The sequence below is a fragment of the Silurus aristotelis genome, assembly GCF_946808225.1.
Source record: "Silurus aristotelis genome assembly, chromosome: 24".
Lineage (NCBI taxonomy): Eukaryota > Metazoa > Chordata > Actinopteri > Siluriformes > Siluridae > Silurus > Silurus aristotelis.
This window is the reverse complement of record NC_139597.1, coordinates 5,464,824-5,492,136: the sequence shown is the minus strand read 5'-3', so window position 1 is coordinate 5,492,136 and position 27,313 is coordinate 5,464,824. Positions and strand designations below refer to the sequence as shown.

Genomic DNA, 27,313 nt, shown 5'->3' with positions numbered 1-27,313 from the left:
GTCCTTTCTGCAGTCTTATACAGTCAGTTGACTTTGTGAAACCAGGAGCTACTGAGCAACTCATAAAATAGCTCAACATATAAGATCATCATAGATCCAACACCAGCTTCTCCATGCCAGAGCCTTTAAACACTCAAAGAGGTGCAGTGTCCAAACGCCACATGAGGTGATGCCAAATGGTGCTGGTACGTCTCTAGATGGTTCGGGATGTTTGCAGTCATCTACTTCTTTAAAGGTCCACAATATTCATGAGGTGGAACACAACTGGAGCTGGCACAACCTCGGGATGGGTAGAGAAAGAGAAGCAGTGGAGAGGAATTAGCGTAGCTGCTGTTCATGATATTAACAAGCACAAGTTAATAATGTGCATGTGATCAGATGTTCTGGAGCACAATGTTATGATATGTGATGTGTGTTATGTGTAGGCCTCGCTAAAAAGATACATCTTTAATCTGCACTTAAACTGGGAGACTGTGTCTGAGCCCCGAACACTGTCAGGAAAACTAATCCAAAGTTTAGGAGCTAAATGTGAGAATGTTCTACCACCTTTAGAGGATTTTGCTATTCTAGGATCTACTCAAAGTCCCGGGTTTTGAGATCTCAAGGAGCGTGACGGATTGTAGCGTGTTGGAAGACTGGATAGATACATGGGAGCAATGGGAGCTAGAAGATGTTTTGATTCTGTAGTCTCAAATTGCACAGGGACTTCAAGGGTGAGCTCGATACACAACTGCATTTTAAACGCATGTAACTGTTACTGATGCAGGAAAGATTTATTTAAGGAGACGTTGACATTCTTTATCAAGCGGTTTTCCACCACATGAATGTCTTCAGGGCAGAGAACATTGTGCTTCCTTGATTTCTTGGTAACACGACAAGCCTTTTTTTGTTGTTTTTTTTGCTTCAAGGAGGTGATAAAAACAGTTAATGTGTGCTGTAACATTAATAATAAATGAAGTGAACATTCCACATCATTAAAACAAAATGTAACAGGATAAAAAAAAAATTTTTGATAAAATATTTTTGCCACTGTTGCATTATTGTTGTGAATTGTTACTGTAGTGAAAGGTCAGTAAAACTCTTGAGTTCATTGATGGGGGTCTTGACGCATCACACAACCTCATAACACAACATGATTTGTTTTCTTATGACATCACACCCTAATTTCTTTTGTTTGATTGTATGTTTCCAAAAATGGTACACGCTGTATAGTTAGTAGCAGTAATGGGCATCACTGAAGTTTTTTAAATTTGTTATATTTAAATATTTTTTTAAAAACCTATATTTTATATTTTAGAATTTTTTTTTATTTGAATACATTTGATTGCATAATATCTTACACAAGCTAATATTGTATTTCCACGGAGTAAAGATTCTCTTACTGTGTGCTAGTAACTATAGAAATAGTCATAATGCAGGAAAATTGAACATTGAAATGCATCAAGAATTAAACTCTAGTTCTCCTAGATCACTACTTTAACTTTTGATGCTTATGTACATTTAAAAGTAAGAATTTTTGTGTATTTCCTGAAGTAGAAATTAATTTTTTTTTACTTTACTCATATATATGCAGAGGATTTGTACGTAGAAAATCCTCTACTTGAGTGCAAGTACAAATCCTCTGCTTATATGCACTACATCCACCACTGAAAAGTAAACCGAGGTTATTTTTAATATAATGTTCTTGATTTGTTCTGTGGCAGCTCTCGATAGTTAAGTTCAATAAAACTATAGGTCAACTTAATGATCACACTTTCAACTTTACAAAATATTCCAGATAAAGATATCATGCAGAAAAATAGATAGTAAAACCATAACCACTTACAATAAAACCTAATAGGATAAAGAGAAAAGTATGTAAGCAGCATAGTCACAGCATGAAACACATTCCCTAAGTATCCCTGTGGCTTATACAGCAGTAGTAAAACTATCATGCAGTGGTATTGCCATGTGCATTATGTATAAAATGTTTTGCCACCATGTGAGAAGGAGCCCTGAGCAAACAGAAAAGGCCACAGACCTGACAGCACTATTTTCACTTGCAGCTCTGAAGTACACTTTTAGTTCAGTACAATGCAACTCCTCATAAGACATTTCAACTTGTTAATTATATAGCCCGTGTGTGCAAAATCCTTAGTTGTAAACTTCAGCAAGTTTGTAGAATCTGCTGAGACAGATGCTGCCCAGCTGCGTCCACAAGTGCTTTTTTTTATGATCCCGCAGACATCTCATGCAAGTGCTTGCGTCTTCATCGGGGGGTTTTTCACAACTCCCCAGGACAAAGGCATGGCGATAATTTTGGGCTCTGATATTAAAAATGGACAAAAAACTACCCTGACGTGACATTTAATGCTTGTTCTTTTATTACCAGTACAGGAGAATAGTGTGTTTAAATATTAATAGTGAAGCCATAAAAATGATATTTATTAATTTTCTGCAGGCCTCTATAGATGTTTTTAGCCTCCTCCCCTCCTATCTAGTATTTGTTCTCCAGCTTTTTTTCTCCACTACATTAAGGTGGTGCTTTGTGTTGCTCTTGTTTCTCTGTAAAAGCTTCTAGCTGTAAATGGTTTTATTGATTCCTTCCATTGACCTATAAATGCTTACAGCCTCTTTAGCTTCTATCCTTAAATAACACTTGTTTGGGTGCTTTTTAAGGAAGTGGTTCTCAGGTGTTTTTTTATTTTATTTTATTCTTTGTTTTTGAGATGTTTTCTAACACACTTTGAGAAAACATAAGGTGTGAGATTTATGGGGGCGACGACGACATATAATGTGTTACAGAAAGTGCCTATTTCAACGTATTTTCTGCACACAACTGTTTCTAAAGATTGCACAGACAGATGTGTGTGTGGGGGGGTGAGTTGCAGTTCTGCGGTCAGAAACGCCTTGTTGATGATAGGTGTCAGGGCATTTAGAATGGCCAGGTTGGTTCAAGCTGACGGGGGGGGCTACGGTAACTCAAATATCCTCTTGTTGCAAGCATGGTGAGCAAAAAAGCATCTTAGTATGCACAAAACATCAAACGTGGACTCAAGGACTACAACAGCAGTAGAGCACATCATGTTTATCTTTCTTTAGATAGGAATCTTGGGATACTTTGGGCGCAGACTCGCCCAAACTGGAGAGCTAAAGATTAGAAAAGACTTTGCTTGTTTGTTTTTTTTTCTCTCTTATCTATAATGTTAATGTTAAATCACATATATAGAACCCACACATGCATAGTCCCTGACTAACAAAGGAGATGTGTTTCCGATGACCCCATCATAAGTTGAAAATATCGTAAGTGGAGACGTGAAGAATGGTGATCAGTACACGGTAGTATACTGTAATTTGTTGATAATTTAACAAATCACAGTAGGTAATTTAGCTAAACAGACCAATTTACAGTATTATAATGTATAAACTTTACTTGCATGCTGCGTAAAACTGTAAACATTTTTACAATGTTGTCGTATCGATAATTCGAAAAAGATCCCAAAATGGTAGATCGAACCCTCGTAACACTGGGAATACCTGTATTGGGTGAAGTTCCAACCTACAGCAACAATAACACTAATTCCATTACTCAAGTAAAAAAATATTTTTTGCTTAAATCAATTATTAGTTCTGATTGCATTCAACATCGTTTTGTGAGTAAAATCTTAGTTAAAAACAAAAATATCCTCACAGAACATGTTACTGTGCTCTATTATACTCTGGTTGGTTTGTTTTGTTCTGTCACTCTGATCATATAATTCTTTAGCATTAATATTGAAACTATTTTAGAATGAACAGTTTGGCATAAACACAGTCAAAGCTGCAATTATTTAAGCAATATTGGCAAAGTTGAATTTACAGAAGTAAAGAAGTTTTAAAATTTGTTTGTTTGTCCTATTTTTGTTTAAATTTCTCTGAAGAAAAATCTGAATTTTGGATAACTGGATCATATTTGATTAGTAAATTTGTTTTACATCATACTTCAAAGTTACACACACATTCCTGCTAAACGGAGAAGAACCCCCAAAATGTCATAACTGTAAAACGAACATGACCATAACACACACATTACTGGACTGCAATTCACTCAAAAACAAAATAGTTTTGTTTTTTTTACTCTGAAAGTACTACCAAAATGTACACCCCCACCCCCCTTCATGCCATAAAATCTAATTCTGAAAATAATGAATGGCATGATACAGATAATTGGTTACGTTAAACATTTATTGTACAACATGAGAAAGAGAATCTGATTGGCTTATTAGTTTAGCGAATAAGCACATGAACAAAAAAAAGTCAAAAAACAGACTACTGCCACTTGCTTGTATGATAGTTATGTTCTCTCACGCAATCGCAGAAACGTACCGTTTGGTGTCTCAAATGCGCCTGCCTATTAATCGGCCTAATTTGCCGCACAATAGGCCGAAGTCGGTTAATAAAAAAAAAAATCGGCAAAAACTGGCCCGATTAATTTAACGACCTCTAGTCAAAACTCTAACATGCCATAACGTCTTTTCACACCCACCCTGATCCTGCTATGTAAATGGCCATCGATTCTGACACGGCATTAAAAAACAATAGACAAGCAAATATTCCCTTTACCTTCCCTTCTTTCGAGTCAGAAGTTGCTGTCATGAAAAACGCGTGGTGTTCAATGGCCACTGAGGATCTCACTAACATTACTGTAGTAATGTCTTCAGTGGAACAGACAATTGATAGAGTTTATGAAGTGAAGACATACAAGCAGCACAATGCTTACTCCCACTGCAGCATCCCAGTGCAGTAGTGCTAAATATGAGCACTGAAACAAACCAGATTTCTTTGGTTTTTATTTTTTTATTTTTATATATATAGAAAATGTTGGACTACATTAAAGTTGTATCTCAACCCACATAGCAGAACTTGACTTTTTCTGCAGCCTTGTGTAAGGCCACAGAAGCCTGACCTCCCTCGAAATGTTATCCTCCAGTTACATAAAGTTCAAATCGAGCCGACTCTGACAAGTACACAGACTCGCTGCTTAAAACACCTCCTCACATTCAGGCCTGGAAGTGCAGCAACACCCAGGAGCCTCAGTGAGACTGCAAAAGCTGATTAATTAGTAATGACAGATGTGTGTGTATGTGTGTGTGTGTGTGTGTGTGCTCACATCGGGGAGTGGGCGGATTCAGTTGCAGAGGTTATTACTTTTTTTTTTGTTTTTTTTTATAAGGCAGTTTGGAGGAAAAAAGTCGTCGTCTTGCATGAAAGCATTTTAGTCAACACGATCATGTCCTTGGGTCATTGCATGAAATGTATTACTTCAGCACAGAGGTATACAAGAGCTTGTTGTGCATATTTATATTTTCCATGCTTTAACACAGAGAAATCAGGAAGTGCTGATAATTAGCTGATTGGTTGAATAAGGTTTGTTGGAAGTAGGGAACACTGAAATGCATTTCCTTTTCCAGGATGATGGTCTGGAACCTGTACTTTAATATATTCTTATAAAAATTGTTGGTCATTTCTACAACTAATTAAGATGGTCGGAGGAAAAATCTGTCGGATGACAGTGCGGCTGAATTCTGGCAAGCTGCATAGAACTTACATTGACACCTCAACTTTAAGAAATCACATTTGGATTTGTTGGCTGTATATTTATTTACGTTATAAATTTGTCTAGGCTTTATTCTTCAATGATTGTATGTTGGATGTTGCAAAAGGGCCAGGTTAACAAACACAATCTACCCTAAAGACATCCATTTCCTACCCCAGTAAGTTTCATGCTTTGATCAGATTTCAGTTTGTAATCAGATTTTTGGTGTCAAAATGTTCGCGAACGTTGATGTGCGCTGGTCTGAATAGCTTTTATACTTTTTGATATTACTAGATTAAAAAAATTTACCAGATCGTGTAACATGCAAAATATTTTTCTTCACAGCAATCTGTAGTTTTCAATAGGACACTATAATGTGTCTGTGTAAAATATATTATCCCTTATATTATTAGATTTCTCCATTCTTTAACCAGTCCACAAAATTTCACTAATGGTAATTATGTGAAGTCGAATAAAAGCATTTCCCTGCCCATCATACTGTGCATTGATGTGTGTGTGAGGCCAATAACATCTGAATTTGATTGAAGTGTTTTCTCAGGTCTCACATGCTATTTATTTGATTTCAAGCTGTACCAAATGTAATTTTACGCATTTGGGAGAGAGAGAGAGAGAGAGAGAGAGAGACAGAGACAGACATGATAAGGGGGTCATTCAAAAGCACAAGGCTTCACTACACAGCAAGTGCTACAATACTGAATAATGAAATGTTTTTCTGCAGTAAGATGGACAATACCCACAACTGCTCAAGAGTACTGCATATAAATGCTGTAATAGAGTTCAACAATGTATGTTTTTCTTTGGTTCTCTCTTAAAGTGTACTTGGGTATATTTGAACATCATGAACGCTTATGACTTTGCCGTGAGGCAGAGCTTGCAAAGGAGCAAAGAGCGAGAATAAGGATTATTTTATTATTACTACTCCTTGTGCCAGATATATATAGTATATCGAATATGACTACATTTTTTACAAAAGCAACTACAGATACAAATAAAATCCTACAGGCTACTTGTTTGTTAATAAATTTGGAAAAAATTTAATTGTCAAAAATGGAGTTGTCTGTAACAGACATGTTTAGCTATCTAGCTTTGTGCATTTTAAAAAAACGTACGGGTCTGTATGGGAAACCCCTCGGCTGTTAACTTACCCACAAACAACAAAAAGCAGAACAGCAGGAATCTTTTCAAGTTTCATCATTTGGACGTATTGATAAGTAGACAACCTACTTTAGGCCAATGTCAATCCAAGGCCTAAATACAATGTTTAGTGAATCCTCCAGTCAGATTAGGACCAAGTAACTTCAGAAACTTCATGGGTATTCTGGTATTTTGGCACCAGAGGAATCTATACTTCATGATATAGCACATTAAATAATAATAATAAAAAAAAAATAACAAAATGCAAGAGAGACAGTATATCCTGGCCAAATCATCTGTTGCTTTTAAATTCAATGTAGTTTGGTGTTCACTTGTGAGATCCCTGGATATTTAATTTCTCACCTACTTAATGCATCTAAAACCCCCTTAACACCCTTGAGAGTCTGGCTTTCCCCCTAGGTATTTTTCATATATCATCTCCAGGATATTTCACCTCAGGTTTTCCTTCAGTCACCTCAGTCTTGCTTATTAGGTATAAACTTACAGGTACTATTTTATGAATTGAATAATTATATTCTTAATCTATGTTTTTCCTGAAAGCTGCTTTGTGACAATGTATATTGCATTGCAGTTTCAATTGTCTTATCTTACAGGAAGAGAAGAGTGGTTTATTTTGGTTTATTGGGGAAAAAAAGGTTGATAAAGGTTGATTGGGGGGGAATTGGACACATTTGATCAGAATTGATTGGAAATGGAATTGATATTGATTAGTAAAGAAAAACAACAATTCACTGTCACATGTAGTTGTTTCTTGCTGAGGGCCAAAACATTAGATTTTTTTTTTTTTTCTTCCATTAATTCATTCAGTCGAGTATGTTATCTGTTAACAAGAGTACTGAGCGACTGAGTAACTGTTTGTATGTATAATGTGTGTATGTGTGCTTTAAAACCATCTAAAGTCAGCCTTTCTGTTGAATTATTGATCAACTTCATTTTATCACTAAATCGTTTCAGCGCTGTTTTATGAAGCTGTAATGAAAGTTTGTAACAGGATAATTGTAGAATAACTGATAGGCAAGGTCTGGAAAAAGGCCAATGAAATATGTATTAAAGTAGCAACAGAGATGTGTGTAGGTGTGTGTGTAGTTATCCTGCAGGCAGACATGATTTTGTGTGTTTTGTGCGCCAGTGTCAGATTTAGGTGTCAGATTTCAGCTCAGTGTGTGTGTAATTAGTTCTCCTCAAAAATACACACACTGGGATCTGCTCCTGTTGTGACATGTATGGGGCAGACCGTGTAGGATGCAGGTACTTGTTAGATGGACATAAGATACTTAAAAATGTCCTGATATTAGAATCAAACACGGTGACCCATAGATCTGATGCATTTTCTGTCTTAATTCATAATGTCTTTCCAAACAGCAGCCATGAACATCTATGTGTGTGAGAGAGAGAGAGAGAGAGAGAGAGAGAGAGAGAGAGAGAGAGAGAGAGAGAGAGAGAGAGAAAATGAATAAAATGTCTTTCACTGATGGACTTAACACCTGTAAATAAAAAAGCTGTGTAACATCTGTGGCTGATGTACAATGTTGGCTTACTGACTCACTTTTCTAATGAGAGCTCTTGGGGCTAAAACGCTGAAAGACACTAAGTCAGCATTCTACAGTGCTTTCACACACACACACACACACACACACACACACACACACACACACACACACACACACACACACACACACACACACACACACACACACCAGCATCACAAAAGGCATCTCAGAATATAGCGTTTGCTTCTCAGGGGTTTGCTTCCACCAATACACTCACTTCAGTACAAGTGTATAACTCGGATTAACACAAAAAGAATGTGTTATTTGGAACTTTTAAAGCTATGAAGAATGACACGAGTCAGAAAACCACCGGCAAACGGCATTTTGTAATACACCAATTAGAAATCGAATCGTTTCCATACAAGAAGTTTGTCTTGCAGTTGGAGTTGGAAATTTACACAATATATGTATAGAGGGATTGCTGGCTCAGGGTGGAAGAAAGATTTACCAATGAGAAAACCCAGCTTTATTTTATTATATTATTTATATATATATATATGAATGAGAGAGAGAGAGATTATGAGAGAGAGAGAGAATATGAGAGAGAGAGAATATGAGAGAGAGAGAGAGAGAATATGAGAGAGAGAATATGAGAGAGAGAGAGAATATGAGAGAGAGAGAGAGAATATGAGAGAAAGAGAGAGAGACCGACCAGGCATAAATTTATGGGCACCTGCCTTATATTATTTCGGTCCCCTTTTGTTGCCAAAACAGTCCTGACCCATTGAGCATCAACAGCATTAACTTCAGTAGTTTGAGCTACAGAAGCTCCTCTGTTGGATCAGACCAGCCTTCGCTCCCCAGGTGCATCAGTCAGCCTTGGCCGCCCATTACCCTGTCGCCGGTTCACCACTGTTCCTTCCTTCCACTTTTGATAGATGCGGACCAGGAACATCCCACAAGAGCTGCAGTTTTGGAGATGTTCTGACCCAGTTGCCCTTGGCTAAACTCAGTCATATCCTTAAGCTCGCCCATTTTTCCGGCATTAAATTTAAGGACAAAATATTCACTTGCTGCTTAATATAGCCCACCCATGATGAAGAGAGAATCACTTTACCAGCTGTTATTACTGGTTGGTGTGTGTGTGTGTGTGTGTGTGTGTGTATGTATAATATATATATTATACATATTACATATACATATATAATATACATGCTGTTGAATGTAAAACACTATCAGTCAGCGTTTACTGACGTGTAAGAATTTCCTATTATTACCTATGAAACAAGATTTAATCTGCAGAGAAATCTTTAACTTGCTCAATTTGGCAACCTAATTAACTGATCCTCCTCCTTTAGTGCAAGCATGAGGCAGCATACTTGGTGCCCCAATCGGCCACTAGTGGAGCTTGTTGTAATTCCAATTAGCATTAATAAATCTGTAGGAAAATTGTGCAACATGTAGCAATGTGAGAAAATCAATGGAAAAAAAATCTGCTAATCATTATCAATGATCAAACCTAGAAATATAATATAAACATTTCCTAAAAGTTTGATAAACCGGTCACCTCTGCAGTTTTTTCACTTCTGATCTTTTTGAGCTACTGGTCCAAATATATTTCTGTCTGTTACCATCTGGTGTCTTTTTTTTTTTATATATGTATATAACTATGTATGTGTATGTATATATATGTATGTACATACACATACATGCGGTTTTGAAACGTAACCACCATAATGAATGGGGGATTATACTTTCCATCCATCCATCCATCCATCCATCCATCCATCCATCCATCCATCCATCCATCCATCCATCCATCCATCCATCCATCCATCCATCCATCCATCCATCCATCCATCCATCCATCCATCCATCCTTTCTGTGTTGTTTTGTTCCATTTCTGTTCTGTTGCGACTCACGAAACATTTCAGAAACCCCCCATTTCTGCAAACCTTTACTTGTAACATTAACATTGTTAATGCTTTTATGTGCTACAACTCCTAGCAATAACTTTATGTACATGATGCCTATGAAACACAGAAGAACATGGCTTTCTTGATAAAAACCATTTGCTCTAGAGTCTGCTACAGGCGTCAAGGGCGCTTGTGTAATTTTTAAATGGCCAATTAATAAAGCAGCACCTCTGGTCTGCCCTGTTTCTAGCTTCGTGCAGGTGTCACTTTGTAATACACGCATGGAATTAGCTTCCATTGTTATGCTGATGATACCCAGCTATATATTTCATCCAAACCAGGCGATACAGCTCAATTAGCTCGCATAACTGAGTGTATTGAAGAAATAAGAGATTGGATGACCCATAACTTTCTGCTATTAAATTCTGATAAAACGGAGATTTTGCTCATCGGCCCAAAAAATAGTACACAGAAGCTCCAGCATCTCAGCCTGCATTTAGACGGTTGTTCTGTAACTACTAGTTCAACGGTAAAAGACCTGGGAGTTATTTTAGACAGCAACTTATCTTTCAAAAATCACATCAATCAAGTTACAAAAACAGCCTTCTTCCACCTTAGAAATATTTCTAAGCTAAGAAATATGTTATCTATATCTGATGCAGAGAAGCTCGTCCATGCGTTTATGACCTCTAGAATAGACTACTGTAATGCATTACTAGGTGGATGTCCTGCATCATTAATAAACAAGCTTCAGTTAGTTCAGAATGCCGCAGCAAGAGTTCTTACTAGGTCAAGAAAATACGATCATATAACCCCAATCTTATCGTCCCTACATTGGCTTCCTGTTAAGTTTCGAATAGACTACAAACTACTGCTACTCACTTATAAAGCACTAAATGGTTTGGCTCCCATGTATCTATCCAGTCTTTTAACACGCTACAATCCGTCACGCTCCCTGAGATCTCAAAACTCTGGGCTTCTAGTAGTTCCTAGAATAGCAAAGTCCACTAAAGGCGGTAGAGCATTTTCACATTTAGCTCCTAAACTCTGGAATAGTCTTCCTGACAGTGTTCGGGGTTTAGATACACTCTCCCAGTTTAAGTGTAGATTAAAAACATATCTTTTTAGCAAAGCCTACACATAACACACATCACACACATCACATCATAACCTTGTGCTCCAGAATATATGATTACATGCACATTATCAACTTGTGCTGTTAATATTATGAACAGCAGCTACGCTAATTCCTCTCCACTGCTTCTCTTTCTCTCCCCATCCCGAGGCATCCTGAGGTTTGGCCAGCTCCAGTCACGTCCCACCTCGTGAAGATTATGGACCTATGGATGATCATGGAGAAGTAGATGCCGAGTGTTTAAAGGCCCTGGCATGGAGAAGCTGATGCTGGATCTATGATGATCACAAATTGTTCTGTATTGTTGAAAGATTTATGACCAAACTCTTGATGTCACCTATATGAGGATGGGTTCCCCTTTGAGTCTGGTTCCTCTCAAGGTTTCTTCCTCATATCATCTAAGGGAGTTTTTCCTTGCCACTGTTGCCACGGCTTGCTCATCAGGGACAAACGCACACCATTCACCTTCACTGTTGTTTTCTGTAAAGCTGCTTTGAGACAATGTCTGTTGTGAAAAGCGCTATACAAATAAACTTGACTTGACTTGACTTGACCCTCAATGACTGGTCCAGAATCTCCGTGATCAGTTCCGCTTCAGTTCACTCGGTAAAGAAAGCAATGGCAAAATGTGTTTTACGGTACAACATTGTCTGCTATAAAAGCTGTGGAATTGCTCATTACTGACTATAAGAAAGTTGTAGTAGAAATGGAGAATAACTCAACTTGAAAATGACCCAGGGTTTATTGTCATGGAAACAAAAGGTCATTTGGCATCCTTGCTAGTGGCTAGTCTTGTATTTTTCTTTATCTTGCTCCTCTCTCTCTCTCTCTCTCTCTCTCTCTCTCTCTCTCTCTCTCTCTCTCTCTCTCTCTCTCTCTCCCTCTTTCTTTTACACGCCTCTTCTTTCTCAGAGTCTACGCAAAAACAATCTGGATTTAATTTTAATCCAAAAGTCAACCTCTCAGTTTAATCCTTTAAGAATTTGTCATTTACGTATTTGGTGATGTGTACACCAACAGTTTGCAAATTGCATTATGTCTGTGTGTGTGTGTGTGTGTGTGTGTGTGTGTGTGTGTGTGTGTGTGTGTGTGTGTGTGTGTGTGTGTGTGCTCAAACACTTTCGGCTAAAAATAGCACCCTTGCTGGAATCATTGGTTCGGATTTGACCTGTTTTCTGATCTCATCCACGGACTTATATTGCGTTACATTAACTGACACTGGCACATAAAATCATAATGCATTTTTTTAAGAAAGCTGTCAGCTCACTTGCAGCAAGCATATGGTTCAGATCACTTTTCAGTTGCTTGCTCTGATATCAGTGTATTTTTATCCCAAATCTGTGCATTCCTAGGAAAAGGTAATATTGTACAGCATGTGGTTGTATGCTGCCAGTATAACTCTAGTGTTTGTGTGGTAAATAGCAATAAAGAAAAGCCACAGCTATGCAGGTTTGTTTCATCTCCTGTATTTGTGTTACTAGCCACCTCAGGGGTGCCATGTTGAGCTAACGCTAACTTTAGGGCAATTAGATTTAGATGATTATCTGTCCTGACAGTTTGTGTGAATTCTAATATCAAATCCTCACAGCAGTGTGTAAGAACATTGCTCCTGACACACCAGCGCCAAGCTTCTCCACAGCAGAGTAGACAACTCATACCACCACCACCCGAGTCACAATAATGACCTTTTTCCTGCAGTGACTTTTTGAAGCTGCAGTGTGTAACTTTGCGGTTGGAAGCAAATGAAGTAATCTGTTCAACATGGCAGCTCATTTCTGGCATTTTTTTCCTCAGTGGGGAGACTTGAACTTTTAATTGGAACGTCATGAGTTGAAATTCCAGAACCACCAAACTTCCACTTCTTCTGCCAAACTACACAAATGTAAATGAGTTATTTTTGGGGGGGGTTTCTTTGTTTCTAAAATATGACCACTTTTTTTTATATAACCACTTTATTAAGCAACTTACACCTGAGCACTTGAAGGTTAAAAGCCTTGTTCAAGGGCACAGGAGTGGTAGTTTTTTGGGTCCATCATTTTCAGCTACTTGCTTTTTACATTTCAACATTAACATATTTATTAAAATGAAATGTAAATTAAATTGAAGTAGCGTTAAATGTTTGAACAGTTTACAAAATATTTATTTCTTGTTCAAAATTTTGCATTCGTTTATTTATTTTAGTTACTTGAAGATTGGAACCATGTTCCAGACTCTGATGTATCTTGCCTTGACCTTGGAAAATGCTTCATAAAAAGAAAAACGAACTGTATCAATTTTTTCGTTCATGTTTGAGTAGACCGATGTTTAATGACTATTTAGGTCCTTTTTGTGTTACCACAGCCTGCAAATTATAAACATGTAACTCTTCATAGATGCTCTAGTTTTCTAAATATACAGCAGCCCGGCTTGTCTAGCAGCTCTTCTGCTGCCGTTCGTCCAATCACACGTGTTTCATGTCAATTATTTAGCAGAAGGCAGCTCATCAGACCATAGACGAGCTACAGAGTTAGAGATGTTAGATGATAAAGCGGTGAGTGTTTCTTGGATATTTAATTAGATGTACTCTCTCTCTCGCTCTCTCGCTCTCTCTCTCTCTCTCTCTCTCTCTCTCTCTCTCTCTGGTCTGACGACATGACTATAAAAATACATAAAATACAATTTATATCAAACTATGCACAATGTTTGAAAAGTTATATAAGAATGTATTAGTTGGTTGATTTAGAAGTTTTAGTTTGTCCCTAATTAGCTAGCCAGTGGCGTCTGTGGAAAGGAAAAATTCCCTGAGATTGTATGAGGAAGAAACCTTGAGGGGAAGCAGCCTCTAAAGGGAACCCATCCTCATCTGGGTGGTTCCGAATGTCTATTTATTACAGTTCAATCATTGTTACTTTATTGTTAGACAGAATGTTCAAATGTAATTGGATGGGGAACAATATGTTTATTCTCTCCATCACATTTCAGATCAGAAGTCTTATGGCATTAGTCACGATCAGTAAAGGGAAGGAGCTACTAAACAAAACAGACGCATTAAATGATTATTAAATTATAAATAAATGATTTAATTCTATTAATTTATCTAAACCAGGGGTGTCCGGTCTTTTCCATAAAAGTCTGCTGTGGGTGCAGGTTTTCATTCCAACTAAACAAGATGGTCCATTGAAAATGCAGATCTAAACAGGTGGAATCTGGTGTGGCTTCTTTGTAATGAAAACCTGCACCAACACTGTGGTTCTTCGTGGGGAAAAATAAGACCCCCCTGATCTAAAACTAATTATTAGTCTAACTAGTGTACCCTTTTTTTTTTTTTTTTTTTTCTTTCTCCATAAAATAAATTTAGTTTAGTGTATTTCATTGCTGACCTGCTGAAGCTACATTACTGTTTTAATTGTGCTGCCCTAGATTTAATTAGACTTATAAATAAAGTTTGATCAAACAATTCGACCGTATTTTCATATTTTCAGGCAAATACTTCATCTTTTAAATATGAAAAATCAAGAGCCTTTTACATTAACATTTTTTAATACTACATCAACGAGAAGCTGGAATTGTATGGAATAGATTTTAGAGGTGGTCGAAACTAATTTATTCAAAATCTTTAAAAGAAAAAACAAAAAAAAACAAACCCCCATTTAAGCCTGAGCTCTGGTCATGGAGAATCAGCTTTTACTCAAGAAGAGGGACAGTTAAACCTCTCGCAGTCCTTTTGGCAGATTCACTGGAGGGGAAGGAGGAGGAGAGAGGGAGAGAGAGAGAGAACAGAGCAGAGCACATTCAGATGCAGAGAGCGAGGTGAGGACGACGCATTAGTTGTGCAAAGGAGAGCTGAGGGAGTGCGCTAAGAAGTGAAAACCTGGTCATTTTTTTCTCAGAGAAAAATATAAAAGATGCATCATAGCTGCTTATTTGGAAAATAAGAAGCGGAGGATGTAGGGCTGTTGACCAGACACTTCCTACACGAGTGCAACTTATGGGATTTTCAGGATGTCTTATGGAGTGATTTGATGCTGTGCACTGCTTCCTCTACACAATGCATAACTGAGCGTTTGATGCACGATGGAGCGCTGTGAGAGCAGCGTGGCTGTGGCCGTCCAGCCGAGTCCGTCCTTGGACAGCGCCGAGCTGGAGTTCGACCAGGCTGCTCGTCGTGGGCACCGCCTGGCCGTGGGCGCTTTTTACGGTTCGCGCCGCTCTAAGGTTCAAACACAGACGAGTCCAGAGGAGATCGTAGAGGGCACGCTGACAGCAGGCGTAAAGCCTGCAACGCAGAGCAGGGCATGTGGAGGAAAGTTTCTGGTATTTTACCTGGACTTGTCTTTTGTCTTCTTGCTAGAGCTGGAGAAGCTGAGGATGGCGCGCGGGTGCCTGTGCTGTGTCAAATACATGATGTTCCTCTTCAACTTGCTCTTCTGGGTGAGTAACATGCTTTCAAGCACTTTTGAATCATCATGGTAATACAGTCTTCTCAAAGATCGTAATAGATGATAGCAACGTGTTTAATTACGTGCATGTTTTTGATGTTCGATGATGTGCAGACATGCAAAAAATAAAAATATCTTAATTGCAATCACTCAGAAGTGTCCATATGCTTCACGCATGCTAAGCAATGAATGCTCCATCTGGCAAAGTTATGGATTCTTTCATTCCTATTTGTAAGAATCCTTACAATGCCAGGGTAGAGCCCAAAAACTAATACCAGAGATTTTATTCACTTTTCACAAAACTGCACATCTTTAATCTCAGTTCATCTCAATTCTGATTGGTCAGAAGGTAATTAGTTTTTTATCACAGCAGCTCGTGACATTTCAGAACAATTTATATCAATGTTCCAATAAAATCATTTCTGTAGTAGAAAACCTACTCTGGGACTAGCAGATGTTTTACAAACCAATAAAATATTGTATGATATTGTTTTTGGAGAGTCTCCATTGTTAGTGTTTCATAGCAGTCAAAGGAAGAGGTGTAACTCCATATTTACCAGCATAGGAGAATCTTTTGGGCCAAAGATTTAGTTTTTTTTTTCTTCAGATTTTGTTAAAATTTTATCAGTGTCAAATCATGCATCTGCTTAAATATGGCAGAGCTTTTGCTTTATGAACAGACATTCAACAGACATTCGGTCATTTAGCAACTATAGATAGATAAAAATGACATTCTTTACGTTATTAGAATTGGTACGATTGCTGTAATATATAAAGAGTACCACACATGGGGTTGTTCTTTTCTAGAAAAATAATCAGCTTGAGGTTGATGTATCTTTTTTTTTATTTTTATTTATATATATATATATATATATATATATATATATATATATATATATATATATATATATATATATATATATATATATATATATATATATATAAATAAATGAAAGACCGAAGAGACGATACTGATGGATCAGGTTTACGCTAACATTGGAGCACCTTCTCTACATGATCACTCAAAGCTAATCGAACACATGGCTTGATTAAAGAAAAGATTGTTTTTGGTTTGAGTCGATTGACTCGAGACCAGCTGTTTCATTGTTGCTCATTTTTCTTCTCTAAAGGAGAGTGTTTATTTACAGACATCCCAGATAACACTGAGAAGATGTCTGACAGATAAGATTCTTTCCTAATCTCCTAAAGTCCTCTGTGCCTCTCCTCCCCAATCCAGGACTGTCTGCAAATAACTTGTGCTCATACAAAGAAATGTGTATTTTTTTCCCCTAATAGGTTTTTTTAGTGAAGATCTTGACAGCCCTCATCTTCATCACAGTCCCCGAGTGCATTCAAACAGTTTTTGTTTTTCCGTCCAGCCAGATACACAGGAGCTCAGTAGGAGATTGTTTTAACGCTGTGGAAATACATTTAACACTCCAGGAGTTTATTCTGTTCAGCTCTATAGGAGTTCATCGAACGCTAATTAAACATTGCGGTAATCGAACGCTACGTGACTTTATTTTAGCGCTGTTGGTTTTCCCATGCTGCGTTCTCACACTCGTTCATTTATTGACTTCGGTTTATTTCAAAAGATAGCATTAATTAAGCCGGATTTAGTTTAACGGTACTATTAACGTATGCCGAGAGCTTTTCTCAAGTTCTGAGTGAATTGTGTCGATCCACTGGCCTAGTTTAGGTTGGAGCTTGACTGCATGTCTGTATGGGTCTCTCATGGGTTTGGTACAGCCTTTATATAGCCTGTAATAAGTATAGGATTATCCCAGGAGTTTCTGAAATACTCAAACCAGCCCATGGGGCACTTTTTTTCCCTCCATCCCAACGTTTGATGTGAATATTAATAGGTGATATTTGAGCTGTATTAAGAGTATTAAGAAGGCAGGATTTATCCTTTTTAATGGACACTTTTTTACTGGTAATCTCAACTATTTTTAGCTAAATCTACTGAATGCCTTGTCTATCAGACAGATTAAAAAAAAAAAAAAAAATACAACCAATGAGTGGGACAGTAGTTCTGAAACTTCAGTAGGGTTACAAACTTTCGCACTCTTACTGTAATAAACAGCAATGTTCTTTTTTATGTTCTGAGATCTTTTCGTAAGTATACTTACATCTGCATATGATAAAATGACATATACGAGCTTGTATGTTTGTGTCTGATCATTTATATTTTATGAATCATTAAGCATTAGCGATCCTGATGGTCTTCTCTTTCTAATGTTTAATTCAAGAGTCCTAAAGCATTGGCTAGTCCTCCACTACTAACACTTACAGAACACACACATGCGCACACACAGGCTAAGTGGTGATCCATTTAAAGAAAGGGGTGTGTAAGGAGACGTATGTGATGTATAGTTGGAGTCTGCTGAAGCAGCGTTTTTTTTTCTTTCACAGTTTGAACTGTGATTCCATTATTATTTATTAATCTGTGGGCTCTTTTCTCTACTTTATTATCTTCGAATACTTTATACGTGTCTGGTATTGTGTGTGTGTGTGCGCGCGCATATGAGTGAGAGGGAGCAAAGTGAGCAAGAAAAAGATAAAGAACCAGAAGCACGCTTTAAAAGAAAAGCCTTTCATCGATCCACAGTCCAGAGCAATCTAGGATTAAATTGAGCAGGATCATTAAACTGCCTTTTCCACTTTTCCACACACCTGCCCAGTATAGTGCGTGTGTGTGTGCGTGTCTGTGCGCGTGTGTGCGCAATCCGAATACTAAATTTCCAGCTTTTATTATTTTAACACAGTTTGTCAATGATGTGCACAGATGCATTGTAAGGCCTGTCAGATTTTCCTCATTCTTTCTTTTACCTTTATATCCTTTGTGAGTTTTCTTGTAATGCTTTGAAAAAAAAAAAAAAAAAAAGGATTTTTCCTTTCCTTTCCTTTTTTTTTTTTTTTTTTTTTTTAACGATTTCGACGCATTAATCTTATACTCTGCAGTCCGCATTCTCCTCACGATTTCTCACGGGAGTCCAAATGCATGCTGGGTATTTGAACACAGGCTAAGCAGCTTTTCATCAAAGATTATGAGGTGTGTGTGCAAATGAATAAGAAATTCTTGAACACACACATGCACACACACATGGGCACACACACACACAGGTTTGGTACATAACCTTGTGCCTGGAAGGCCTGACATTAAACATCCTGGTTTTCACCAAGTGTCAATCTATATTTTACAACCTGCAAACACACTTTTTGCTTTCAAAAGCTCTCAAAATTCTTCATAACAGTCCTTTGGTTCCATAACAACGACCCGTCTGAGCAGATTTTAATGCCAATTGTGTTTTACGATCTGTGTAATTCAAACACATGCACACGCACAGCCCACAGAACAGCATGCAACATAACATAGTGGGAGGATAAAGATGTGTTTCAGTGCAACACTTTTACAGTATTCCATAAATTTCTCTTTACAGCAATCACTAATTCATTCAAATCACTTATTTCAGTCACAGCAGACCCTTCACTTTTTGCCAAAGCCAACATTCTTTGTGTTTGTGTGTCTTTGTGAAAGCTGCATGATTATAGCAACATATAAAAATTTTGATTTTGCCACATTTGCTTGTCTTTAATGAAAATAATTGCCTTTAGATGCTACTGTTTTATGCAGAAATTGGAAGATTCGGTGCTGTGCTGGTGCATCAGGGTTACAAAGATGTTTCCACACACCAGTTGTTTCACTTTATTCAATAATTATGGATTTATAGTGCATTTTCAATGATAGTAATTATGGTTTTAATTTTGATTGATTTATTTCAATCGTCGCCTTGTTGTTAAATCAATGGATCGATCCAAATCGTTAAAACATTGTTCCCTTATTTAAATTTTTTTTTTAAATGGCATTAAGTGAATTGGCATCTAGAAATGAATAAAGCTGTTACTGGACAGGATCACGAAATGGAAAAGGTGTACGGCAAGAATGAATGTGTGATGGAAGAAAAGAAGGCAAAAGGTGTAGGATCCCAACCTCCAGGATGCATCATGGTTTGGTGTGTTGCATTAATTATTAAATAAAGAAACAAGAATTCGAGACGTGCGAAAAACTTTTTTTATACTTGAGAATGTCGCTGAACTTGGGTGATGCAACAACGTGGAATAAACAAAACACAAAAACATGTAAATCAACAGAATGGCTTAGAAAGAAAATCTATGGTTTGCATAGGCCGTGTGTGTGTGTGTATAATATTATATATATATATATATATATATATATATATATATATATATATATATATATATATATATAATTATTATTTTATTTATTTATTTTTTTTAACGGCATTCGGCAAGGCGCCCTTATGCCTTATCCAACATACAGTGGAAAAGTTAAGAGTTAAGGGCCTTGCTCAAGGGCCCAGCAGTGGTAGCTTGATGATGCTGGGCTTTGAACTTGTGACCTTCCAATCCAGAGTCCAATGCCTTAACAGCTGAGCCAGCAATTCCTACCTAACCACCTCTTTTGTGAGTCCAGAACTCATCGGGTGAGAAAAAACAAAACCATGTTGGCTTGGATCGGTGCTGTTTAATTAACACATTTGTTTTGTGTTAGGAAATTGTCTTTATGTCTGTGTGGGTAGAACTATAGGTGTGAATGGGTGTATCATATTATATTTGTTTGAGTGGGTGGGTGGGTGGGGGTGTGTGTGTGTGTGTGTGTGTGTGTGTGTGTGTGTGTGTGTGTGTGTCTTTTTCTCACCGTTTCTTGTTTGCTCCGATTTATAATTTAAACTAAAATTGAGTTTCTGTTTTTCTATGACTTTCTATTCAGTAAATAAAGGAGTTTTGAAAAGGTAATATCCCTCCTTCTTTCTCTCTCTTTCCCTACTCTCGTCTTACCAGCTGTCAGGTTGTGGCCTGCTGGGAGTCGGGATCTGGCTCTCCATGTCTCAGGGGAGCTTCGCCACGTTTTCTCCTTCCTTCCCTTCGCTTTCGGCTGCCAATCTGGTAATCATCCTGGGCTCCATCGTCATGGTGACAGGCTTCCTGGGCTGCATGGGCGCCATCAAGGAGAACAAGTGCCTGTTGCTGATTGTGAGTGATCAGCCTTGACTTTCACCATGTGCTAGACCAAGGACCATCATTTCTATATAATACTGGTTTTTTTTTTTTATTCTATCTATATATTAGAATTGCACTTATTGAACAACTTTCCTCAATACTTCATCTTTTTCATTTTTGTTCTTATCCCTCTAGTTCTTTATTGTCCTGTTGATAATTCTGCTGGCAGAGTTGATTCTGCTCATTCTCTTCTTTGTGTACACAGACAAGGTAATGCACAAACATTCCCAAAACACGGAAATCGGAATATTTTTATTATATCGCATTTATGAACTGAGAGCCGAGAGTCCACTTTGTTACAGTTACAAAAGTTACACAAAATTGAATGTTTGGATATTTGCTTGCAATATTAGGATAGACTGCTGTGGCAATGAAGCAGATACTATGAGCAGTTTAAAAGCATGAACGAGAGCGATGTAACTGTCTTGCAGGTGAGTGAAAATGCACAGCAGGACCTAAAAGAGGGTCTGCAACTGTACAACACCGACAACAACATCGGCCTGCGCAACGCATGGAACATCATCCAGTCCGAGGTGTGTTTGTGTGTGCGCACAATGCTTTTGACGGAGACACAGTGCTTGAAGTAGACTTGGCGCGAGTCCATCACACAGTACGAGTGTGAATATTCATCTTGAGCCTGTGTAGACTGGAGTAGTCCAAGTAACAAAGGAACAGCCGTATTCAATTAATTGTAGATTGGAAAAATAAACACCACCTGAGTCATGTGATGAAGCTTGAATTGACTTAGTGAGTCACTATTAATATCACAGTTTATTTTTTTTTCTACAACAGCTTGTCCCATGGTGTTTTCTCATACCACTGCAGTTTGCCAACTCAAATCTATTAATGAAATTATTTTGTTGTCCATTTAATAAACTACATTTAGTAATCACTTATTCAGATTACAACAGCTGGGGAAGTGGTAGCTCAGTGGTTAAGGCGATGGGTTATTGAATGGATGGTCGGGGTTCAAGCTCCAGTATTGCCAAGCTGCCATTGTCGGGCCCTTGTGCAAGGCCCTCTGTGTTTCAGGGGCACTGTGTCGTGGCTGCACTCGGTCCTCAGCTTCCTAGCATAAATTGGATATGCGAAGAAAAAAAAATTGGTATTCGGAACAGCAACTGTATTGTTTTGTATATGTGACAAGTAAAAAGCCAGTTGCTTTCTATAACCAGTCGTTCCCTCGCCAGCCTCTGTTTGTCTCTTGTCATGCATCGTGTAATGATACCAAGGAACCAGGAACTCCACTATCCTGACTTGAAAGATTGTTACAGAGTGCTGACACTGGAGATTCCTGTATTTATTCAAAAAGAAAACTACATTTATGTGAAGAAATTATCATAAACTTCTGTGTCTAAGAAAGTGTGAGACAGGAGAGCGAGCATATTAATATAAAACTTCGATTTGTCCTGCAGCTGGAATTACTGTCTTACATTAAAGAAAATAATAGCATATAGAAAATAATCAACATTCTCTGGCCAATCAGAGTCAAGAATTCAACAGTACTGTTATAGATAGGTTATTCTCAATGTGTATTAGATCAGATTAAATTAGATTTAACTTTACTGTCACAGGGCCAATGAAATAGCATCCAACCAGAAGTGCAAATAACAATGTATGAAAGAAAGAAAAAATCTAATATACGTATATTGTACAAATGTATATACAATAACATAATAGGAGTGCAATGTATGAAGTTCAGGTGCAGAGACCAGCTTAATGCTGTTGTCAAAAATACGGTACAAGGTGCTGTATATATGTGTGTGTGTAAATGTGTGTGTGTGTGTGTGTGTGTGTGTGTGTGTATATATATATATATATATATATATATATATATATATATATATATATATATATATATATATATATATATATATATAAAACAAAGAAGAGCATTATTTGGAATTAGGTATGTGTATTTATTAACATTGTAGCTTTGTAGATTTATGTATGTGTGTGCGGGTGTGTTGTGTGGAAAGCCTGCTGAACCTTTATTGAGATTTTTAGTAGTAACAGTACATTTATTCATTTGGGAAATTTTCCATTATAGTTGGAGGAAGCAACAATCTTAAATCTCTCTCTCTCTCTCTCTTTGTGTGTCTGTCGCTTTGTGTGTGTCTATAGTGGCAGTGCTGTGGTGTAATTGGGCACACAGACTGGCATGATGCCCTGCCTGACAAGACAGTCCCAGACCGATGTTGTCAGGAGCATTATAAAGAGTGCGGGCGCAACGCCAGTAACGTCTTCTGGTCTCAAGTGAGTTTCTTGAAAAAAGAAAAAAAAAAAAACAGCTGCTGATCTAATCACACTCGCCCTGGGCTCCTGTGAGTGCTTTTAATTTCACACTGAACTCGACTGTCGTCTGATTTCTGCAACACACTGCGTATCTTAAGTCATGATTGATTTTAGAAAATACATTAAAAGAACGTGTTTTAGCTTAATAGGATTTTTAGCACATAAACACTGTTCATCTGCTATCATTAATTTACAATTTTTTCTCAAAGAAAGTGTGAAGTGAAGTAAAACTCTTATTAAAATCCAAGTACCTTTGGCCGAGGTAAGCTTTGTGAGAGTACCACTTTTTGAACAGGAAAGTTGCTTTCAATTTCAACTTAATTCTAAGGAACTTTGATTTGTTTGTGTTGTCAATAAACTGCAAAGAAATATATATATAACTTGGTGCATCATGTTACATTCCTTTTGATTCCCATGTAAATATTTGCTGGCTCTTGGGCGAATCTAGATTTGGTGAATTCAATATATACCTCAATATCGTATTTAATATGGTACTGGGAGTTCTTTGTGTTTTCTCTTACAATCTAATTAACTGGCTCACCCAAATAAGTTTTGACTTACCTAATGAGATGTGTTTATATTGGATTTTATTCGAACAAGTAATTCATATAATATGTAATATAAAATAACTTACCGCTTGTTATGACTCCTTTTGATAACTCCAGTGGGAATTCCATGGGAATTTTATAGTGTACATATAAATGTAATTAAATGATATCGGTCTAGCTCTTTTAACGATGGACATCGTCCCAAATCAGCTTCACAGAAATAAATAGATTGCAAATGTAAACTACAACATTTATGAATTAGTCTTTAGGTTTATCCCTTACGATAGAGCCAGTGGCAACATTGGCAGGAAAAACTCCCTGAGATGGTATGAGGAAGAAACATTGAGAGTAACCAGACTTATAAGGGAACCCATCTTCATTTGGATGATAACTCCACCACCTTATAGGAACTAAAAACTACACTGGATTAGTTGCAGACTTGAGAAAAAGACATCCTAATTATTTAACTGACTCGCCTGGCGGTTTCTTTTATGGTTTTAATGCGAAATATAGATCAGATTTACATGTAAATAAGTTTTATGTAAACTTTCTGTTCTTTGTCTGATAGGGATGCTACGAGAAGGTTGTGGACTGGCTGGACGATAACAAACACCTGTTGGGCACCATTGCTATGTGTGTGCTGGTCATACAGGTATTTACGGCAACACACACACACACACACGTTATACAGATACAGTAAAAACAATGGGACAAAAAAATGGGCAGAAAATGTATTATTTCTGTGAGGCAGTATTTGTACTTTTGACACATTTTGGTTGGTTAATTTTGGTGTTATTAATCCAGTGCAATATAATTCAGATCAGAAGAAAATTACACAAATGCTGAGGAGAAAAGAAATGGTTTTGCTGCTACTAGAAAATGACAAACCAGGACAGGGCATGAGGAGTTATTAACTCTTTTAATAACATCAATCATGCTATTTACACCTGATCGTATGTCTGTTTTTTCCACAGTCTAAGATATACAGACATTCCGTCTTTGTAGTTAAGATGGCTTTTTTGTCTTAAAATAGATTTTATATAAGTATGTATAGACAATATATGGACAAAAGCTTGTGGACACCTAACCATAAAGATTCATATGTGCTTTTTGAACATCCTATTCCACATTTAGTCCTCATTTGCTGTTATACTAATTGGGAAGATGGTCCACCAGATATTGGAGTGTGCTTGGGGAGATTTGTGCTCATTCAGCTACAAGGGCATTAGTACAGTCAGGAACTGATGTAGGGTGAGGAAGCCTGGGGTATAGCAAGGATTCCAGTTGCTCCAATTTCAAACATCCCAATGGTGTTTAATAGGGTTGAGGTCAGTGATCTATAGCAGGCCATTCAAGCTCTTCAACTCCTACCCATGAAAACCACATGTTCATGCTGGCCTTGTGCACGGGGTATTATCATGCTGGAACAGGTTTGGGCCTCCTAGGTGAGATAAAGCGAAAGTGTTATGCTACCACATCTAAAGACATCTTATACAATTGTGTACCTCCAACAAGAGATGGTAGCTCAGTGGTTAAGCTCTGGCATCGCCAAGCTGCCACTGTTGGGCAAGGTCCTTAACCCTCTGTGCTCCATGAGCGCTGTATCGTGGCTGACCCTGAATTCAAGGTGCGATTTGAAAAGTATAAAATGCCACACAACCTTATACTTTGTGTTTATATTAATGCCATTTAGATATATATAGAAAAATAAGTATTCGAAGATAATCTGTATATAAAATGCGCAACCTCAAATTATTCTATTTAAAGCCAATCGTTCGATGTTTACATTAGTTAATATTCTCATGCATAAATTTCCACGTGCTCAAGAGCAGGAGAAGAGTATTTTGTATTTTTCTATAATAACAGGATTTTTCTTCATGCCTAATTTAAGTCAGCCATAGAACATTTTATACAGAAAATGCAGCTTGATAAATGAGGCATAGTCACTTGGTAGTCAATCACAGTGACACTAGCCAGTTAAGCTCATGAATATGAAAGAGGGGAGATGCCACCCGAAAATATGAGCCAGCAAGTTATTTTATTCTATTTCACAACTGATTGAGTCCCAGTCATCTTGTAACAGTTTAAATGTACACGATATCCTGTTTCAGCTCAACCACTGATGTCATTTCCTGTCGTTTTTTTTTTTTCCAGCTCCTCGGGATGGCGTTCTCAATGACCATGTACCAACAGATTCATAGAGCGGGGAAGAAGTACAGTGCCTAAAAGAAAGACTTAAACCTCATTAACAAACATAAACTACAGCAGCACCAAGACCTTTATAGTCCATTATGCTTCCTGCATCCTTCCATTTCTGGACACTACCAAGAATTATAGACTGTGTGTCTATATATATAATCCAGTAAGATTTTATAGTGTGTATTTGAAAACATATTCACAAATACATGGCAAAGAATTGTTATAGGCAAAAATAATGTTTCAAAGGAAGCAGATGATACGAATGAAATCTTTTGGAGGGAAAAAAAATTAATTTGGCTCTTCATGTACAGCAGGATTAATGAGCCACCGTCGCTCCGCTGTTTGTATAATGCATTCCCTGACTGAGGACAAGATGAGATTTATTACACAACACTGAAGACTGCCTATTTGTACAATAATGTACTTTCTCTTTCTCTCATTTGCTCTTACACACATACATCGTTTCTCATATATTGACTATAAAAAGCATGTAACACAGATCTCTTTTGAAGAGTTAACTGTATAGTTGTTCACTTGCCCTGTTTATCCTATAAATAGATGATTATAATCCTGTGCCGCCTTGCACGAGTGTATATGTGTTCGTGTTCATTGTGTGTGGGCACAGAAAAGTTTTTCACCAAACTAACACTTTGCCTTTGGGCCACAGTGGACCGGTTTGCTCTTTTCCTTTTTTCGCTTTCACTTTCTGTCTGGTTTCTTCTGTTTGAATGTTCACTGATCTTCAAAGTTACCCTTTTTCCAACCGAGGTGAAGTAGTGCAGATGAGATTCAGAGAGAGAGAGAAAAACAAACACAGAGATCGATAAAGGACTTGCATCAGATCAACAAACAACCCGGCACTTCAAAAGCCTCATTTTGGAAACAATCCAAGTTTATAAACCTGATACACACTGCGGCATAAAGTTCTTAATCATTTCCCACTGTCCCTGGTTTACATGGGACTGTTTTATTAGATATTCTAATCAAGTCACAATCTAATATATACTCGAAATCCCAAAAGGAAAACGATTGTTTCCTGTTTCTCTCATGGGCCTCTTCTTTACTGTGCACTTCAAAACTGGACTGCTTTCGATTTTCCGAAGTAAATCCAGTCAGTGTGAGGAGATTTATCTGCTGCATGACTTGAGTGGAAATTTTCATCATTGGTGCGAGGAGTAAAAATCAATTTTCTTCCCGAATGCAGCACCATATTTTATTTTTCAAGAGAATGAACAAAATAAGGGGGCCAAGTGTTGTCTATCTCAGAACTGCAAGATTTCCAGTTCAGTCCTGAGCTAGAGCTAATACAGTGAGGAAAATAAGTATTTGAACACCCTGCTATTTTGCAAGTTCTCCCACTTAGAAATCATGGAGGGGTCTGAAATTGTCATCGTAGGTGCATGTCCACTGTGAGAGACATAATCTAAAAAAAAAATCCAGAAAACACAATGTATGATTTTTTAAATATTTATTTGCAAATAAGTATTTGAACACCTG

General features: G+C 37.5%; 1 protein-coding gene across 2 annotated transcripts; it reads left to right on the top strand.

Moving 5' to 3' along the window:
• The first annotated feature begins 154 nt into the window (after nucleotides 1-154).
• On the top strand, nucleotides 155-26,389 carry tspan9b (tetraspanin 9b). 2 transcript variants are annotated; one of them, XM_083528889.1, is made up of 8 exons: nucleotides 155-290; nucleotides 15,602-15,681; nucleotides 20,556-20,747; nucleotides 20,910-20,984; nucleotides 21,206-21,307; nucleotides 22,899-23,030; nucleotides 24,186-24,269; nucleotides 25,772-26,389. In XM_083528889.1, the coding sequence occupies exons 1-8, from the start codon at nucleotides 170-172 to the stop codon at nucleotides 25,841-25,843; spliced, it is 858 nt and encodes a 285-aa protein (XP_083385015.1). In that variant the 5' UTR covers nucleotides 155-169; the 3' UTR covers nucleotides 25,844-26,389. The 2 variants fall into 2 exon arrangements, with proteins under 2 accessions (XP_083385015.1, XP_083385014.1); XM_083528888.1 differs by lacking the exon at nucleotides 155-290 and having other exon boundaries at nucleotides 15,164-15,681.
• Nucleotides 26,390-27,313: the final 924 nt, after the last annotated feature.

Coding starts and splice junctions, on each gene's coding strand:
- tspan9b (XM_083528888.1), top strand. CDS start 15,325: ATGGAGCGCTGTGAGAGCAGCGTGGCTGTGGCCGTCCAGCCGAGTCCG. Junction 20,748..20,909: donor ACAAGTGCCTGTTGCTGATT/GTGAGTGATCAG, acceptor TTATCCCTCTAG/TTCTTTATTGTCCTGTTGAT. Junction 21,308..22,898: donor GGAACATCATCCAGTCCGAG/GTGTGTTTGTGT, acceptor GTGTGTCTATAG/TGGCAGTGCTGTGGTGTAAT.